We start from the raw sequence: 20,136 nt of genomic DNA on the forward strand, positions 1-20,136 counted from the left end.
GTTTGAAATCATGGTTTGAAACCATGTTTGGACATGCAATTTGAATTTCTTAAGTTGTATTTTTTTCTTATAGACATAAAAACTTCACAAGTTATGAAAATTATCAAAATATTCTCAATTCTTATACAATCTTACCAAATGAGCAAGTCATAGTTTATAACAAAATTAATACACTACTAGAAGGTCTTTCTAAAAAATACAACATTAATTGATCAAACTTTAATTAATACAAAAGAAAATTTAACATGAATAGTAATGTAATTACTCTTTAATATAATGATCTCACATAAATAGACATAAATAAAGGTTGGTCAGTAGTTAGTGGGAGTAATTGTTAAAAATATATATAAACTTATGAGTCTTTTTTTTACAAAAATGAGTCAAATTTTATAGTTAAAAATTTTAAACTCATGGTTTGAAATCTCAAATCATGCCTTTTTAGATAATTTAGAATATCAAACTACAATTTGAAATCATGAGATAAAATACATGTTCAAATGCTCATTTCATCTCACGATATCAAACCGCGTGTCTAAACGCCTACTTAGATCCGGTCCCATTTAACGTCAACCTGGACTTTTTTTTTTGTTGTTGTTGTCACATTCTGTTCAACTCAATTATTATGGAGAGAAAAGAAAAAAAGGTACTCTTCAAAAAACAGGTCATCTTCCCCTTTGATTCATCCAAATTCTTTAATGGAATCTCCCTCTTCTTCCCTACATAGTTATGATGTATTTCTCAGCTTTAGAGGTGAAGATACACGCTCCAAATTCATAAGCCATCTATATAAAGAGTTAGATCAAAAAGGAATTCGCACATTTAAAGATGACAAAGCGCTAAAAAAAGGGAAATCAATTTCACCAGAACTTTTAAAAGCCATTGAAGAGTCAACATTCGCCATTATCGTTCTATCTGAGAACTATGCTTCTTCTTCATGGTGTTTGGATGAACTGGTGAAGATAATAGAATGTAAAAACATTTTTCAACTCACTGTTATACCTATCTTCTATAATGTGAGTCCATCAGATGTACGTCATCAAAGGAAGAGTTATGCTAAAGCTTTTGCGAAACATGAGAGAAGATTCCCGACTTTTCTTACTACTTCTGTTCTTTCTTCTTCATTGGTTAAGACTTTGTTTTTTTTCTCATTTCCTGTTTCTCTGTCATCATCCCATTTACTCCAATATGCTTCTGACCAAAACAAGGACAAAGTTGTCCTGATTTTATGTCTCCTAGTTGTGTGTTTCTTTTTCTTCTTCTTCCTTTTCGTTAATCGTGATAGGAGAAACATTAAGGGGAACGTGGAGAAGGTGCACAAGTGGAGAAAAGCATTGGAGGATGCAGCAAGTATTTCAGGCTATGAAATATTCGATGCACCTAATGCGTAAGTGTTGCTGTCGTCAGAGTCCGGATTCAGGATTTAAATTTAATGGAATCATGGCTTGACAATTCAGAATTTGTAAAAATTTACTAGCAACTTTTCAGTTTGCACATATATATGTTTGATGTCAACAGAACTGGGTTCAGTTGAACGCATTGCTCAAAGGCTCTGTCCGCTTACGATATGTATGATACACAAAATTATAGACAAAGAAATAGGCATCACATTATATGTAAAGATGTCTTTGAAAAGATCGAGCAAGTAAATAATTGAACTAGTGGATACCAAAGGCGGATTCAGGATTTAAATTCTATGAGTTCAATTTTAAGATTATTAGCATTAAACCCATTATATTTTTGAAGTCTATTTATTGCAATTTTAGTAAATTTTTACACATAAATTTATGTTCCACGTTGAAAGTTAGGAGTTTATATTGTACCCATAACTATAATGCTACATACGCCTTTGGTGGATACATAATCTTTTTCATTAGAATGAACTAAGTTATAACTGAAAATAACACAAATTAAAAATCAAACAGTTGGTTCACTGCAACAAGTTTGGTTTATATAGAAAATAAATCTCTCTTCTTTCTGTTAGATAATGCACTTGTCCGTTACTGGATGAAAAGAGTTTATATGGTCCTGAGTCGCTCCACTTATTACCTTAATGTTTTGGGTTGAATGTTTAGATTGTGCTCGCTTTTCAACTTTTCTCGATGCTCTCATTTATCTTAGTGATTCGTATGCTTCTCAGGAATGAAGCAGATTCAGTTCAGTGGGTAGTCGATGAGATCTTAGATCAGCTGGTTTACAATAAGACAAAACCTGAAGAGAAACTAGTGAACATAGATGCACTTATAAGGGATGTTAATTCATTGTTTTTTAAGGAGGAGGATGTTCGGGTGGTTGGAATTTGGGGGATGGGAGGATCAGGAAAAACAACTATAGCGAGAGCATTTTTCGATAGATATTCTAGTCAATTCAAGCATAAGGTTTTCCTTGCTAACATTAGGGAAGTGACACAAAAGGATGGAGCGGAACACCTGCAATCTAACCTCATATCAGAAATCCTAAAATCAAAGTCCATACGTGTAAAGGATGTTTGTGAAGGAGCCAACATGATAAAAGACCGGCTTTGCAAAAAGAAGGTTTTATTAATTCTTGATGATGTTGACAATAAATATGAACTAGATGCATTGGCTGGAAGCACTTCCTGGTTTGGCAAGGGCAGTAAAGTGATTATAACAACAAGAAATAGGAAGCTGTTGACTAAGCCTGAAGTTGATGAGACTTATGTGGTCAACCTCTTGCCTGATGGTGAAGCTCTTCAACTATTTAGTTTGCATGCATTCAATCAAGCTATTCCGGCAGAAGGTTTTGAGGAGCTCTCACAAGAAGTCATAGATTATGCTAAAGGTCTCCCTTTAGCTCTTAAAGTTTGGGGTTCTTTCCTTTATAATCGTGATGTGCTTGAATGGAAAAGTACAATAGAAAGGCTCAACATAATCCCAGAAGAAGGTATTTCAGAAGATGCAATTGTAGAAACTTTAAAAATTAGTTATGATGGGTTGAAAGATAGTTGGCTAAAGGAGATGTTTTTAGATATTGTATGTTTCTTTAGATGGTGGAGGGAATGTGAGGTCAAAGAGATACTTGATCGATTTTATTCCAACTCTGCTATTGGACTAAGTATTCTCAAAGAAAGATCACTCATATATATTTCATGTGGCGTTATTGAAATACATGATTTAATAGAAGAAATGGGCCACCGTATCGTACGCGAAACTCATCGAGATGAGCCTTGGAAACATAGCAGACTATGGAAAGAAGCAGAGATCAGCAATGTCTTGATGGGATGTATGGTAGGAACTGTTAATTTTATACTTCATTTAGTCGAACCATGTATTAATTGCTGATGATTTTATTCAGTTGCTCGCTTACACTTACCCCCTCTCCCCTCTTTTGTATCTCTTTTTTAGGACAAGGGCAATATTCAGGCTATATGTTTGGAGTATTTCTTCCCAGAACATATGGAATTTAGTGGAGATAGGGCCTTCACGGGAATGCATAGACTAAGACTACTCAGAATCTTTGGAGGAAAATTTCCAAGAGGTCTTGAATATCTTCCCAGTGAGCTAAAATCACTTTATTGGTCGGGATATCCTTTAGAAAGCTTGCCAAAAGATTTCCTAGGAAGAAAGCTCGTTGCCCTTGAAATGCCCTATGGCAAAGTTTCCCGGCTATGGGAAGGAGTAAAGGTATGTACTTTTTCTGTTTGTGTTTATAAACACATTAATAGGTGTCATAAGCAGTGTTATATTCATTAAAAGCCTAGAATACTCATTTTTGTCATACAAGTTTTAAAAGTTTGAATAAAATATGCTACGTCATTGGACAACATTATAAACGCTTATCTTCTTTCCTTGTTTGTCTAAACAGTGTTGTCTCAATTTGGAAATAATTGATCTCTCACACTGTCAGAAATTAGTGGAAACACCTGATCTTAAAATGATTCCACATTTGAAGAAGTTGATCCTAAGGAACTGCAGAAGTTTGAGAGAAGTTCACCATTCTGTTGAATTCCTCAATGAGCTCAGACTGTTAGACCTCGAAAGTTGCCAAAATCTTGTACATCTCCCCGGTTGTATTTGGAGACTTATAAACTCAAAAGTTCTGGATCTCTCTCATTTCTCAATGCTTAAGAACTTGCCAGAAGTTCTCGGCAAAATGGATTGTTTATGGATACTTGAGAAGCTGAAGTTGGTTGGCTGCTACCAATTAGCAATTCTACCCCGCAACATTTGGAGATTGAAACATTTGGAAATTTTTGATATCCGTCACTGCTTGAAGCTTAAGAAATTACCAGAAATTCCAGAGAAGATGGATCGGCTATTGAAACTCAAACTAGACAGGTCTGGGGTACGCGAACTACCTTCTTCAGTGAAGCATCTTAGCGGTCTAAAATATTTGGGCTTGGAAGGGTGCAGAAATCTTGCAACCCTACCTACCAATATTTGGACTCTAAAAAGGTTAGAAATCCTTAATCTCTCTGAGTGCTCGCGGCTTGAGAAGTTACCTGAGATTCTGGAGACCTTGGATTGTTTAAAGCATCTTATGCTAAACAATTCAGGGATACGAGAATTACCTTCTTCAATTTACCATCTAAGAGGCCTGATTTGTCTAGATTTGACTCTCTGTGAAAATCTGGCAATTCTTCCCAAGGGTACTTGGAGATTGATGAGTCTGAAGTTTCTTTACCTATCTCAGTGCTCAAAACTTGAGAAACTGCCAGAAATTGGGGATGATATAGCTTATTCATCAGTACTTGAAATCCTAGACTTGTCGAGTAACGAAAATCTTGTGTCTCTCCCTAGAACCATCGGAAGGTTGACGAACTTAAAAATCCTCAAAGTATCTGGCTGCTTGGAAATTAAGACAGTTCCAGAAGGGCTAGGTGATTTAGATCAGTTGGAGGAGCTTCATGCAGATGATACTGCAATTCAGTATCTGCCTTCTTCCATCACACGCTTGAACACACTAGAATTCTTGTCCCTTCGGAAAAAACTATTCATACACCGCCAAGTTTCTTCAAGTTTTGTGTTTCCACTTGTGTCTACAGGATTTCGCTCACTAGTCAGTTTAGATCTAAGCAATTGTTCTTTAATTGAAGGAGGACTTCCTTGCACTTTGGAATGCTTATCTTCTCTTATTTCTTTAAACTTGAGCGGGAATAATTTCCTCTTTTTACCTGATATTAGTAGACTTTGCTGCCTTCGTTTCCTTGATTTGACATTTTGTAGTAGGCTCCATGGACTGCCTGAACTTCCACCGAGAATAAAGGAACTTTATGCAGATGCCCGCCTTGCTTTGATGAGTATTCCAAAAATTTCTTCCAAGTACAAAGACTTGGATGTGGTATCATTCATTGATGAAGCAGAGAGAGATGTTTCTATTTATCAAGAAAACCAATCAGGGACATGTAAACGCCACCAGCCACATAAGGAGTTGATTCAGTTTTCAGCTCATCTAGAGGTATGTAAGCACCTTTAAATGATGCATATAGTCAACTGATATGTGTCTGGTTTCATGGCTAATAATGATATGAACTTCCTTGACTCAGGGAATGTTTAATGTGTTGCACAAAAGGAATACTTTTAGCATTGCCTTTCCAGGTTGTGAAATTCCAGTCTTGTTCAACTATCAAGAGAGAGGTGCATATGGGATCTCAATTAAGCTGCCTAGCGATTGGTTCAGCGAGAGGTTCTTGGGATTTTCAATATGTTGTGTTGATGAATTCAGATCTCTCGAAAGAAGTGATGGTTATTCAGATTTTGAATACCAATGTGTAAACAGCTCTTACGAAACCATCATAGCTAAGTTGATACCCCTTGATGGTGAACCAGAGCAACAAATTTTGGAGTCAAGGTGTGTGGCAGCCACGACTTACACTAATATTAAATCATCACATGTTTCCTCTGTGTTCATGCCATTTGATTTTCCAAGCATTGACGTTGATAATTCAAAATTTTACTGCCTACTTGAGGTATCGGGTGAATCAAGAATTCGTACTCATTGGGGTGTTCGCTTGCTATATGAGAACGAAATTAAAGAGTGGGAATCATTATGGCGTCTGCCTGTTAACATTTGGCATAAAATGAAAATTTGGCATTTATCAGCTGATACACTTCCAGTGGGATCACTAATAAATCAAAAACACTATGAAGAATCGAGCATGTCCCGGTCTAGAGGATTTGAATGGTACAGAATGAAAATTTGGCGTATTGCAAGTGCTACATTGCTGGAGGGATCCCTTCAAAAACAAGAAGTTTGGAAAGAGATGAGCTTGTCAGAAGATGCAAGAAATGGATCGAAACAGTTGAGAGGCCCCGCAACTTCACCAGCTACCTTGAGGAAATACCAAATATTCCCAAAAAATGGAATTTGTTTGTTTTGCCATCTAGTCGAGGAAAACATTGTTCACTTATTTTTTCATTGCCGCATAGCTCGGCCGGTTTGGCTTAAAACATGGGGTATTAGGACAGAGGAATTCCTTGAACTCACCACTCAACAATGGATTCATGTTATTCTTAATCCTGAAAAGTTATTTGGTCTCTTTGCTCCAAGTAGGAACCAATTTGTTGTGTTCGCCGCAATTATGTTCAGAAAGATATGGGAGAAAAGAAACCATATGCTTCAAGGGGAGGATAATAGGTTGAATGCTGATGAACTTTACAGAGCTGGAAATGAGGCTACAGAAGAAGAAAAGTTTATTGATCGGTTCTTGTCGGACTTGCTTGAAACAAAATTTGACACATGTGAAACTGACAGATCTCCAGAACCAGATGATATTGAAGAGTATGATCTATATGAAGATGATGATGATGGTGATATTGATGATCTATATGATGATGATGGTGATATTGAGCTTGATCACATCAATGATGTTGAGTATCACTCTTTCACATTCTAGCTTTATTGTTATTGTTGTTTTTGTTATTTTTTAGAATAGAATTGGACTTACAATCTCACTCTGTTGAGTGATATAGAACTACTAGCACTTTTAGAAATTATGCAAATAATACAGCATATTATAATTTTATCTATTCGATGAAATGAATATTTATATGTAAAGTTTAGTCAGAATTATGTGGTACGACTCAGGTCTCAGAAAGTGAAAGATACAACTTTTTAGGGACACAAGAGTAACTTAAAATGGGTGAAAATCATTTACATTCAATTTGGTTTACTAAATAAGGATGTCAAAGGACCTCAGGATTTTTGATATGGAGGGACCTCGGAGGAGAAAATCCCAATAAAGGACTTAGCATAGAGGAAAGAGCAGAGGAGATGCAGATATCCCAGATAATTTGAACGCGTGAAAGATCATATGCGCTACAAGATTTGATCAAACTCTGTGTATACATGAATAATGTTCCAGTCTGGTAACTGCTTAAGCTTAATTAGCGAATTGCTATTGTTTGCTAACTGACTTAAACACTAAGTGCTGATGGCTGGTAGTATCCTTTCTTGTTGCAGCCCGTGTATTCTTGTACAATGCTCGGATAATTTACCTAGAGTCGTCATCTGTCTATAGAAGAACTCCTAGCTTTCTTCCTTAATGCCTTTTCCATACCCACCACATTTCTCTCAAGTGGAATGACACAGAAGTTCTTTGCTAGCCTCACAGTTCGAGCTTTGATTCATTTCTTTTCTCTTTTTCTCAACCTTGCTCTTGCCTTCGTGCACTGTAGTTTCTGCTCAAACCTTGTATTTTTATTAAGAAATTATCTAAATATATGTAAATATTTAACTGTGAATCCAGTTATTATTGTATATTAACTTGAGGTCGTTGTAAGAACCATAAATTTCAATGGACCTGCCTCTATCTCTGGTGTTCTTTCATTAGGGAATTTTGGTAGAAAACACTGTTTTTTGTCTCCTCTTTTAGAAAATGACGGTTTACAAGAGCAATTTGTAGCAGTAAATTGCTTCCAAAGAGAGAACTATGAAGGAATGGGAAAAACTCTTCCTAGTTGCTGGTTTTAGTGCATATGAAATAACAACCACCTCTTGGCTTGAGGTCTCTAATTGAAATTCATCCTTAAAAAGAACACGATGATGGATCTTTCCACTTACTTATCAGCCCATAATTCACACTTACTTTCTTCAAGAAATAACTTTTTGTTTGACATCTCGTTGATTCAAGAAAATGGAAGTTGATTCGGGCAGGAAAAGTGAACAACTGATAGTTGGCATGTTTTTTGATAAATAGTTGGTGATAGTTCAGGTAGGAAACTCGCATACCTAATAGTTCAGGTGTGTTTTTTACAATTAACTCTATACGTAATGAGATTGCCACAAACCACACGTTCCTTAGTGGAGCTTAAGAGATTGCCAATCGCTGAATACTATATATGCTCCAGCTAAATTAATTAGGTAACAGTCCAAATTTGCTCATGAACTATGTGAAATGATCTAAAAAAAAAATCCCTGTTATTTGGTTTAAACCAAACAATGAAAGTAGTTGAAACCAAGTAATACTAATTACACTTAAATTTAATGCAGATATATTCTCTCACCAAAAGTTTTACACCCTAATAAGAAATAATAAATCCTCTAACGAGACATTAAAAACTGGAAAAATACTATGCTACTGTAGCTGATCAGATGTTTTAGCTATTAATGAAGTGAGATTTTCAAAGTCTCCATGAATGTTAGATGATCAACCAGAAGGTAACAATTAGGAAGAAAAAAAGTAGGTAGCACAGCATAATTGTATTTGCACTCACCCCTTCTCACATTGAGCAAACGAACCACTCGAAACCAAACCTTTACATTCTTTAAAAAAAAAAAAAAACAAAAAAAAAAAAAGAGGAAATTACTAGTCCCTATATATATGCATACCTTGTGATCCAGAGCTTCACAATTGCAATATTACTAAGTATAGCATATTGAGATATAGACATGGAAATGAAATGGCTTACTCTAATGGTAACAATGATGGCAGCCTTGGCCATATTTGAAGGTGATTTGGCTATGGCCAATCTCATGGAGGTGAAATGTATAGAACACTGCATGAATGATTGCAAAATAATTGGCATAGCTACTGCTGCTTGCTTGAAATTCTGCCCACTTCACTGTGTTCCACCTATGCCTTCACCTGAAGTCCGCTATTGCAGTGTTCGATGCGTTCTTGAACATTGTGTTGACTACCAGAACGGTATGTTCTTCCGCTCCAATTTCTGCGCGTCATATTTTTCTTTTTTGTCGGGCATAAGAAAATGTCATACAGTATTTTCTTATTTTGAAACAATTTAACTTTGAACTTGTCATTTTACTCTTAATGAGATGATTTATAACCATATAAATGTTTGTGACTTGTTTTAAACCACGAATTTCAAACGTCTTTCTTTCTCTTCTTAAATTGTGTGCCCAATCAAAGTGCATTTAAATTGGGACATAGGAATGATTATTTTCTTGATATCCTGTTTTACGCCAATAAGATAATTTAACTGACTATAGCAAGTCAACATTACTCTAATTTTCAAAAAAAAAATATTAGGCGATGAAAAGTACTTTGTTGTAAGTCGACTTAACACAAATGAAGTGCGAACGAGTATACTCTTATATGCACATAAAATATTGACTTAACACATGGTCAATCCTTTAAACTTGTCAGGATATCCATTTAGGCACTTTAACTAAACCATGTTCTAATTGAACACATCAACTCCTAATAAAAGTGTTTCAATTAGATACTTTTGATTCAAATTTTTAAAAAAATTGTGCGTGTGTTTTCATTCGTTTATTAAGTAGTTAAGTCAATCACATAAAATATGTCATCTACTTTAATTATACGCATCAACCTCAAATAGAAAAATGTCTAGAATTTTACGGCGATCACATTTTTTATGTGGGTTACTTGACTACCTACTAAACGAATGAAAACAGACGCAAAAGTTTTTTAAATTTTGTATCGAAAGTGTCTAATTGAACACTTTATTAGGAGCTGAAACGTTCAATTAGAACAAGACTTAGTTCGAGTGTCTAAATGAAATATCCTCACAAGTTTAAGAAGTTACCTATGTATAAAGCCTAAAATATTCATCCACGCTCTTTGGAACATTAATGTGAAGCCAAAAATGCAGATTATTTCCAGCATTTTCTACACTGATTCTATTGAGCATTTTTATACAAGTTTGTTGGACATGAAAAAGGATATTTCTGCACAAAAATTCTTTTCATGAAAATAGTTATCTAAACGATGAATATTACTTGAAATTTTTAAATGTTATTTTGCTGACAAATTAATTTTGTACTACTTTTTCTTTTTTCTGCAAATGAATCTTCGCCCCTTAATTTTGGTGTTCTTTCCTTTTCAATTTAATTGTCATATTATTGTTAAAAGTTAAGGTGCTTTTTGGTATACATTTGCAGAGGAAGAGAAGTTGGTAGGCTGCGCATCCAACTGCAGGAATAAAAACCACTGCTGAATGTGTTTCTCTCAGGAGTTACTAGTTTTATAAATTAATGCATGATCTATGTCAATTAATTGTAGGGAATGATATGTATGAGGAAATAAAATAATTACGGTAGTTTTTTCTTTATCATGATTTACACAAATATTCGATATCCCTGCCAGTCGTGCTGTATTACAAGACAAAATGTGACACCTATTCGGGTGATCCAATTATGAAATTTCAGATGCTAAACTTTATTACCTAAAATTATATTATTTACACAATGCAAAAAAGGGACAATAAGTTGTTCCATTTTGTTTAGCGCACTATGAATAACAAGCATATGATCTATCTCAACTCTTCAATCGACAAAATACGGTCATCAATTCGACTGTTTCAAGTTTAGGATTTAGAAACTTAAAAATTTAATTAGTGTCTCTACAAATCAAATTTAGGAATGATTTATTCAATGATTTGCTCCTTCCTATGATCCCAGTAATAAAAACCCTAAGCTCTTGAGAGTTGAGATAGGATTCTCATTGGAAAAGCGTCTTTAAAAACCCTAAGCTCTTGAGAGTTGAGATAGGATTCTCATTGGAAAAGCGTCTTTAGGCTAGTCAAAGTTTAGGCCATACTTTTGGCAACAAATTTTATACATTAAGGACCTTTTGGATGTGATTTCAAATCATGATTTGGATTAGTGAGTTGAAATCAGGTTGATTAATACTTGAAAGTTGAAATTTTGTTTGGACATATAATTTGGACTTCTTAACTTGTTTTTTTTTTCTCATAAACATGAAAACTCACAATTTGTGAAAACTATCAATACTTCTCCAACTCTTATACAATCTTACGAAATGAGCAAATCATAGTTCATAAACAAGGTATATGAATATCCTAAGGCGCTAAAATTACATATCTCCATATTCCTTTTATAAATAAATGCTCGTGATTACATGCTGCTATTACAAACTTTCAAAAACACATAATTTTAAAAAGATCAAATCAATAATAATAGCAACTAGTTATTCTTTAATATAATCATTCCACGTGGTACATACAATCTCTTCATGTCGAGTATAAATCTTTACAAAATATAAAACGATGGGTTTTTTTTACAAAATATAAACTTATGAGTCAAGTTTACATCTTAAAAAATTCAAATCACAATTTGGAATTCCAAATCCTACTTTTTGCAGAATTTGGGATTTGAAATCATGATTTGAAGTTGAAATTTTGTGTAATTTCATTAAAAACCATTAATTTGGAATCAAACATGAAATCAAGCTCCCAAATCCTATGGCTAAACGCCTATTAATTTATTTATGTTTTTAAGAGAACAACCCTTAGAAGTTCTTAATTAATCTATACAATTAGGCTATGACATAACATGACAAATTATTCCAAAACACATAAGACACATTGCATGTATTACTAAAGAATTCCGTTTTAGAGGATAAGATATGGAAAATGGGCAAAAATGTCATTAACGTATTAGAAATGGTTAAAAAATGTCCTCTCTCTATCTATTGGATCAGATTTGCCCTTTCTTCTAGGGCTGGGCATAAACACCGAAAATCGAAAAATCGGACCGAACTGAATTAATTTGGTTTTTCGGTGTTTCGGTTCGGTGTTCGGTTCCGGGTCAACGGTTGTGTAACACCCCGCATCTTGGAGTTGAGTTTAAGCTTATATCATTAGAGTTCTAGTAGGTTGATAGGCCTATTTCGGGCAGCGATAACTCCTTGGTCCGTTGAGAATTCGGGAAAACTTCCTTGATGAAAGTTGTAGCCCTTTGGAATAGCTTTCCAACGGTATATTATGGGGATCAAACGGACATTTGTGCAAAGAGTTATGCCCATTTTACTGAAGCCTGTTCGCTGGAAATGTCGTCTACGTTACGGTGACGTTACGAGCCGTACTTCATGTTACGGACCGTAACACAGAGAAAATTTCCAGAACCTTACTGGAAATTTCCACTAAGGTACGGTACCAAGTTACGGTCCGTCCTTCGTGTTACGGGTCGTACTTCGTGTTACGGACCGTAACAGTGGACCGTAACACAGAGAAAATTTCCAAAACCTTACTGGAAATTTTCACCAAGATACGATACCAAGTTACGGTCCGTCCTTCGTGTTACGGGACCGTAACACGGGGCGTATCTTGGTCCGTAATTACATTTCGGGTCACCTGACTTCGGGAGGCCATAACCCTATCATAAATTGGGAATATGGGAAAACTCAAAGAACGAAAGTTGTAGATAATTGAAATACCTTTCCAACCATAGGTCGTGGGCTCACAGGTGACATCGGGATAGGGAGATATAGACGTTTTAAGACAGAAAAGTCCAACCCATTTTCAAGTTGGGTCAAACCCATTTCCCCTTGGTATTTAAGGGAAATGTTAACCCTAGCAGCCCATTTTTTCCCATAACTTCAGATTTTAGAGAGGGAAATTGAGAGAGAGGGGAAATTAGAGAGAGAAAGTAGAGAATCAACCAAGTTGAAGGCCCCAAATCCCGAGGCTCGTGAAGGATAAAGTGTAGTACAAGTTGTTGTCGTCATTCTAAGCTAAAGATCGAACTTGGGGGTGTTGATTTCGTGGTGACTACTCAAAAAAGGTAATGTTTCTACTCCCAAATCATTTATAGTTATGAATTGATGAATTCTTGGGGGAATAATAATTGGGTTTGATGAAGAGAATTATATGAACTATGCTAAAGTTGTTGGATTGTTGACTTGGGATTGTTGCGTTCATATGGGTGATGAAGAATGATGTTAATTACATCTAATTGAGATTTTAGAATTTGCTAGAAGTAATAGAATGGGGATTGGGTGAAGAAATCACCATTAATGAGGGTTATAGAGCTTCATGCCCACTAAGTGTTTGATAAAATGCTTAGATGAACAAAGCATGGATATTGTTGCTAATATAGAATCCCTATGACCTGTATTGCTATAGATTAAAGTTGAAGGGATTGAAGGACATTGTGATACGCTCAAAAGCAGGAAATTAAGGTATGTAGGCGCTATCCACGTGTGGGAACATCCTTGTTCTTCCCCATGTTTCAGTATTCCATGATTACACACCAAGTTTTAGGATTCTAGGTATATTCATGATAAACCCTAGACACTTGAACCATGATGTATATTATATGGTCAGTTACAATTCCGTTGATTAGTCTTAATTTACTGTTTTGGTAATTGAGACCCAGTCCGTAATCTATGAAAACCCATAACTTGCATCCCATGGGTTCTATAACACAAGATATGAGATATTATGCTTATTTTCATGAAAAACTTGTATATATGTATTTATTGTCATATCATCATGTACCCATGTTCATGTCAAGATTCAGAAATCATGTTTTCAGTTATTTTCATGTTCGGGAGTTGTATTAATACCGAGAAGGCTCAGATAGCCTGAAACTACGTATGCCAACGTATGATAAGGATCGCTCCGCCCAGATAGGACGATTCCTTCATATTTTCCCCATTGAGGGATTTTGGATCCATTTATATCAGATTCATGTCTCGTGCCCCGGCAAGGTACGAGATAGCTTAGCTGATCGGGCAGAGATCAGACTCCACGTTTCTCCCCGTGGTGGATCATGTCGGTATTACAGATTATCTCATGCTTACAGTACTCATGTTTATGTTCAGTTCCAATACTCAGTTTCAGTTTAAATTTCATGTTTATATACTCATGTTCATGCTCATGTTCATGTCCAGGTTTTCAGTTTCAGTTCTTATCATGTTATTTCATGTCCCATGTTATTTCATTCAGTTGCTTTACATACCAGTACATTCAATGTGCTGACGTCCCCTTTTATTGCCCGGGGGCCTGCATTTCACGATGCAGGTACTGATATACAGGACGACACATCTGCTCAGTAGGACAACATTCGTATCAGCTTATTGGTGAGCCCCATCTCATTCGGGGGTTTAGTCAACTTTTATTTTTTTATGATTAATTATGCATCTAAAGGTATGCTGGGGGCCTTGTCCCAGTAAGTATGTTTTCCAGTCAGACTCATGATAGAGGTTTCATAGACTAGACAAGTCAGTTATGTCATGTCAGACATTTGGAGTCGTATAGCCATTTTGGCTCACTCATGTTTAAACAAGTATTTTATGAAGTATTATGACTTACCATGTTTTATAAAGGCTCATCATGCATTCACGTTATATTTCCGCTCATGTATGCCTCATGATAGTTCAACAAGCCATGTGGTTCGCTCGGTCACGTGCAGTCAGGCACCGAGTGCCGTGTTACGTCCAGGCCATGGTTCGGGGCGTGACAGGTTGTTCGGTATTTCGGTTTAACCGAAGTTTTTTTTTTTTTTGAAGATTTACTACATGACTACAATTTTTTTTACAATACTCAATCCACTCTCTCAGGCCCAAATTAATGTATCCAAGCCCATTCCTATAGATTATAGATCCACCCTAATTTCATTCACTTAACCTGAGCCCTAACTTCATTTCCTCAGTTCCTCAGTTCCTCTCCTCTGTCCTCAGTTTAATGAACTGATAAATTGCAGTCAGTTTAATGATCAGCTTGACATCCATAATACAAAAGATTACATCACGAGTTCAAATTTTTCAGTATTCATTCTTAAATGTGATGTCTGTCCCGAATATAGCTAATATTGGTGCATCTTCAGTTGTTTGGTTTATGTATATCAGAAGTTCAGAACCTTTAGTAACTGTTCTTCATGTTGGCCTTTGATAGGCTCTGTTCATGATCCATTTTCTTGTTGTTTCTTAGCTGCTTAATATTATTTTCTGTATGATATCAACTTCTATGTCCTCTTATGTGTTTTAAGTTAGGTAACAAAACAATGTGGTATTGGAAGTTAACACAAAAGTCAATATTTTGGTGATGATGTTTACTTATCTATAGGACTTCGGGATATATATGAAACATCTCATTTTGAAACAATCAATAAGCATTCAATAATCAGTACTCTGCAGTCTGCGCAAAGCCAACAAATTAAATTGACCTTGCTCGATAAAATAATTATTAACTGATAAAACGCCCACCCCTAATTTTACAAGCAGAAATTAGCCCATTTTAGGCCCATGTTGAAAAAAATAGAATTAGAAAAATCGAAACCGAACCGAACTGAACTTCAAAAAATCGAACTGAACTAAACTAATTTGGTGCGGTGTTCGGTGTCTACTTTCAAAAGATCGAAACCGAAAAACCGAACCGAACTTTGAAAAAACCGAACGCCCACCCCTATTTTCTTCCACCTATTTGGATGAAAAAATGCCCTTAATATTATTTTAGGCTGAAAATTACCATTTATTAACAACACAATTATATGACATTTAATTAAATGTTAATTAAACATGTGGCCTTCAAAGGTGCAAATATACCCTCAACTTTGCGACTTAGAGTAGACATGCTCTCGTTAAAAAAATAGTGCATATATATCCCATGTCGTTACACAAATGGTGCAAATATATCTGATATATATTTGCACCATTTGTGTAACGGCAGCTAAGGTTTATATGGAAAAAAAAGACAACATTCCTAGTAGGCGGTTGGCCATAGAAATCAAATATTTTTCATTTTATTTGGATTTTTGAAGTCGGTGTTAAAGATGGAATTGTGTTTAATTGTGGTTTTTGCAAAAAAAAAATAAAAAAAAATTAGCTGTTTGAACGTAACAAGCTCCCATTTGGCCATATATTAAAGTTGAAACTTATAACATGAAAATTTGAGTTTTTGAAGTTATGTTTGGAGATGCATTTTACCTGGAAAATATTTGAAATTTTGTGAGTGGAACCAGTTTTTCAAACTTGAAATTTTTCTGTAGACATAGTTTTAAAATATGATCCAAAATCTATGGTCAAACAGAGATTTGAAGATAAATTTTCAAAATTTGTGGTCAAACGCTAGCTAAGAGTAAAACAGGGTTTTATGTGTTTTTCAAATTCCAAATATAACTTCAAGTTTTATTTGAAATTTTCGTGGTCAAACACTGATTTTTAAATAAAGTAAAAAAAAAGGGGGGGGGGGGGGGGGGGGGAATGAATAATTCTCATGGCCATACGGGTCCCTAATTTTGTGAAATTTGTTGAGCAATTCGCAGGAATGCCCTTAGTTTGGGGTGGTCTTTAATTTTTGTCGTTCGTTAGAATCCCTTGATTTCGGGTTCAACCCCCCCCCCCCCCCCCCCTCAGTCAATTTTTTTTTAGATCGCAAGGTAGAGTTTGGATTCGTAAGGCGTAATCAGGTAGAATTTTGCCTTCGGGCATGTCAAAACTCTACCTTAAGGTGCAGGTAGAGTTTTGCACGTGAGGTAGAGTTTTGCATCCAAAACTCTGCCTTGCTAATTTTTTTTAGTGAGCTGAGGTTTGAATCCAGAACCTTGGAGTATTAGGCGAAGGATAAAAATTAAAGACCAGTGCTTTTGAAGGACAATCCGCACAAAAAAAAAAGAAATTTGTTTGAGGTTGTATATAGTTTTAAAAGATGCACAAATTTAATGGACAAAAATTAAAGACCACCCCAAAATAAGGACATTCCTGCTAATTGCCCAATATAGTTTAAAAAGATGCACGGCCCAAGTTCTGGTCAGGCCCATTGAGGAACGGCGAATGCATTATTATACCCTAAACTCAATTTTCCTACTCATATAATAGAGCATTCCGCCTCCGTTAGGGTTTGTTCTTCTTCCGTTCGCCACCTCAAGACGAAAAATGGTAAGCACTAGCCATGGTTTACAGTCAGTTATCGCAACTCATTATGAAATCGTGTTCTCTCATTGTTTTCTTTGCGTGAAATTGTAGGCTCCAAAGAAGGGTGTAGCAGTGGCATCAAAGAAGAAAGCAGCGGAGAAGGAGAAGAAAGTGAATCCAGTATTTGAGAAGAGGCCAAAGCAGTTCGGCATAGGTGGAGCATGGCACAAACAGGATCTAGGGAGGTTTGTGCGTATGCCAAAGGTTGTCCAGCTTCAAAGGAAGAAGAGGATTCTCAAGATGCGTTTGAAAGTCCCTCCTGCTCTTAACCAGTTCTCCAAAACCCTCGACAAAAATCTCGGTCAGTACCCACTATAAGTCGACAGAATACAAGTAGTTAAATAAAACAGTTCTAATATCGAGTGGAAATAATATTGAGGCCATAGAATTAGCTTTTACATAGTCAAAAATCATCGAAATGGAAATGCTGCAAATAGACCCTTGACAAGAATCTTGGTCAGTACCACTAATCTACTATTATTAACCTAATTTTCCATTTTCATGTTGTGTTTTGTTAATTAGTTGCTGTATTTTTGTCAACAATCAGTTGACCATTCATCGATGTCCAGTTCGCTCCATTTGTAGCTGTTCTGTATTAAGTAAGATGACTTTTTGACTATGTAAAAGCTAAATTTCTAGCCTCAATATTTATTCCACTCGATTGTGAGCCTGTTTTATTTAAATACTTGTATTTTGTCGAGCTACTTAACCTAATTAAGCATAGTTCCTAATGTGTTCTGTTAATTAGTTGCTTTGTAAACAATCGATCTACCATTACTTTATGTCTAGTTCACTATATTTGTAGCTGATCTATTTTGATTATGGGAAAGAAAGATGGCCTTTTTTCTATGTATAAACGAAATCTCTGGCCGCTATATGGATTCCACTCGATATTAGGCCTGTTTATTTAAATACTTGCATCTTGTCGAGCCACTTAGTATGAGTTGCTAGCCTTCATATGTGTTTTATACTGCTTTTTATCAATCTGAACTTTTAGCGGAAATGATTGCATGAGTACCAAAGATATATTATGTGGAATGGAGTACTTTTATAAAAATGAACTGTGTACTTTAAGACAGTTTAATGAGTTGGTGTTTTGCTTGGTGTTGTGGATTCTTATGATTCCAGTTTTGTCCTTCGTTGCTGAAAGTTTGCAAACTCCTCAGCTTTTGCTGGGTGAGCAATATGGATAATATCTCTGGGCTCACACCTCTGACAAATATTGGATATATTACATTTTGTTGGATTTTGTTATCGAATAGTATGTTCTCCATATTTTTAGTTCTGTACATATGGGTATTTTCTTTTAAAGAATGATCGATTTGACTCGTACCAGATAAAAAAGAGTATTTGTTATCAACCATGGAATCATGTCAAAAGATTTCTCTGGATTCTCTTAATCCAAGGGAAATGAATAATGCCACTATCATTGTGTTCTTGTTTCTGTCATTTCTATTTCCTTCTCTTTCTTGTTTCTCATTTTCCTTCCTGTTCATTTCTATTTCCGGCCAAAATACATTTTTGGAAAATGTGTTCTGTAATACCTAACACCTTTTAGTAGTCATTCTTGCAAGAAACTGCCATGTAATACTTCTCTAGTAGGCTACAATTGATTATAACGTTTGTCAGCTCACTGAACTTTTGTTTCGTTTTACTTGCAATGTGCTATTTTATTTTGGTGATGCTGATTTAAATTTAATCTATGGCCTTTGCTCTTTGAATTTGCAGCTACAAACCTCTTCAAGATGCTTCTGAAGTACAGGCCTGAGGACAAAGCTACAAAGAAAGAGCGTCTTGTGAAAAGGGCTCAAGCTGAAGCTGAAGGAAAAACTCCTGAAACAAAGAAACCCATTATCGTGAAGTATGGGCTTAAGCACATCACTTACCTTATTGAGCAGGTTTGTTTTGGTCTTGCAAATTCACATATACTTTCTCAAGCTCTTCTCTTTCACCTTTCTAGTAACTATTTTCCATTGATGTCCTTTCAGAACAAAGCTCAGTTAGTAGTGATTGCTCATGATGTTGACCCAATAGAGTTGGTTGTCTGGCTTCCTGCACTATGCAGAAAGATGGAAATTCCTTACTGCATTGTTAAGGGGAAAGCACGTCTAGGATCGGTAAGCAACTCTGAGTCTGTAATCTTAATGCTTCCCAACAGATTAGAGACTGATACTTAATCGCTGTACACAGATTGTGCACCAAAAAACTGCTTCAGCTCTGTGTTTGACAACCGTGAAGAATGAAGACAAAATGGAGTTCAGCAGAATTTTGGAGGCAATTAAGGTATCTCTATTAAAAAATAGTTTGGTTTGCTTTTTGCTGTAAAGCTCTTCTAGGATTTCTCTTGATGCATGTTTACTTTTTCAGGCCAACTTCAATGACAAGTATGAGGAGAACAGGAAGAAGTGGGGTGGTGGTATCATGGGTTCCAAATCACAGGCCAGGACCAAGGCCAAAGAGAGGGTTCTTGCCAAGGAAGCTGCCCAGAGATTGAACTAAGAGCTTGCGGTGATATACACTGTAATTGCATTAGAGAGTTGCTCTGATAAATTTTGGGTTTTCTTCACATGCTTGACAGTGTTAGAGATATTAGTTTGATAAGTCTCTTTATGTTTGCCTACTCCTGCAGAGTTCTGCTCTGCGGAAGAGTTGTTTATCTGGAGTTTTTGTTAGATATTTTGCTGAGTTAATATCTGTTCTGGCTTATACGAAGGATGAACGCCCACTTGAGATATTAGTGCATAATCAATTAAATTTAGCAGGTGATGGATGAGTCAGGAATCAGCTCGAGAGCTGCTATAGATGAGTGACCAACACTTTTCCTTATAGATCTCTTATAAGTTCTGTAGGAGAGGCCTCCTAATACTTCAGATGGTAAAAGTTTCATATTGGCAGACTCATGTGAGAGATAATTCGAATAATTGTATTAGATCTAAAACACTAGTAAAGCAATTCAATTTCAGCCCCTTTTCACTCTGTGATGTGGAGATTCATTGAGGATGGTAGCAGTAGAAAGAGCTGTAGAAGTACCAACGTCTTTT

General features: G+C 35.8%; 3 protein-coding genes across 4 annotated transcripts; all 3 read left to right on the forward strand.

Moving 5' to 3' along the window:
- The first annotated feature begins 596 nt into the window (after nt 1-596).
- LOC132644716 (disease resistance protein Roq1-like) lies at nt 597-7,026 on the forward strand. Of its 2 annotated transcripts, none has more exons than XM_060361323.1 (5): nt 597-1,384; nt 2,138-3,245; nt 3,363-3,641; nt 3,823-5,415; nt 5,504-7,026. In XM_060361323.1, the coding sequence occupies exons 1-5, from the start codon at nt 696-698 to the stop codon at nt 6,851-6,853; spliced, it is 5,019 nt and encodes a 1,672-aa protein (XP_060217306.1). In that variant the 5' UTR covers nt 597-695; the 3' UTR covers nt 6,854-7,026. The 2 variants fall into 2 exon arrangements, with proteins under 2 accessions (XP_060217306.1, XP_060217312.1); XM_060361329.1 differs by having other exon boundaries at nt 832-969.
- A 1,728-nt stretch (nt 7,027-8,754) lies between these two features.
- Nucleotides 8,755-10,595, forward strand: LOC132617384 (protein TAP1-like). Its single transcript, XM_060332410.1, has 2 exons — nt 8,755-9,103; nt 10,321-10,595. Exons 1-2 carry the CDS (start codon nt 8,848-8,850, stop codon nt 10,374-10,376), a joined length of 312 nt encoding a protein of 103 aa, XP_060188393.1. The 5' UTR covers nt 8,755-8,847; the 3' UTR covers nt 10,377-10,595.
- Nucleotides 10,596-16,907: 6,312 nt separating this feature from the next.
- LOC132644750 (large ribosomal subunit protein eL8z-like) lies at nt 16,908-19,807 on the forward strand. The gene is made up of 6 exons (XM_060361357.1): nt 16,908-17,059; nt 17,147-17,396; nt 18,824-18,993; nt 19,084-19,212; nt 19,286-19,378; nt 19,463-19,807. Exons 1-6 carry the CDS (start codon nt 17,057-17,059, stop codon nt 19,592-19,594), a joined length of 777 nt encoding a protein of 258 aa, XP_060217340.1. The 5' UTR covers nt 16,908-17,056; the 3' UTR covers nt 19,595-19,807.
- Nucleotides 19,808-20,136: the final 329 nt, after the last annotated feature.

The sequence above is a fragment of the Lycium barbarum genome, chromosome 1 (genome assembly GCF_019175385.1).
Source record: "Lycium barbarum isolate Lr01 chromosome 1, ASM1917538v2, whole genome shotgun sequence".
Lineage (NCBI taxonomy): Eukaryota > Viridiplantae > Streptophyta > Magnoliopsida > Solanales > Solanaceae > Lycium > Lycium barbarum.

Bases quoted from the DNA above. Each gene is read 5' to 3' on its own strand.
- LOC132644716 (XM_060361323.1), top strand. From the start codon at position 696: ATGGAATCTCCCTCTTCTTCCCTACATAGTTATGATGTATTTCTCAGC. The intron at 3,642-3,822 runs GTATGTACTTTT...TTGTCTAAACAG, and splicing joins GGCTATGGGAAGGAGTAAAG to TGTTGTCTCAATTTGGAAAT. The intron at 5,416-5,503 runs GTATGTAAGCAC...TCCTTGACTCAG, and splicing joins AGTTTTCAGCTCATCTAGAG to GGAATGTTTAATGTGTTGCA.
- LOC132617384 (XM_060332410.1), top strand. From the start codon at position 8,848: ATGGAAATGAAATGGCTTACTCTAATGGTAACAATGATGGCAGCCTTG. The intron at 9,104-10,320 runs GTATGTTCTTCC...ATACATTTGCAG, and splicing joins TTGTGTTGACTACCAGAACG to AGGAAGAGAAGTTGGTAGGC.
- LOC132644750 (XM_060361357.1), top strand. The intron at 18,994-19,083 runs GTTTGTTTTGGT...ATGTCCTTTCAG, and splicing joins TCACTTACCTTATTGAGCAG to AACAAAGCTCAGTTAGTAGT. The intron at 19,213-19,285 runs GTAAGCAACTCT...CGCTGTACACAG, and splicing joins GGAAAGCACGTCTAGGATCG to ATTGTGCACCAAAAAACTGC.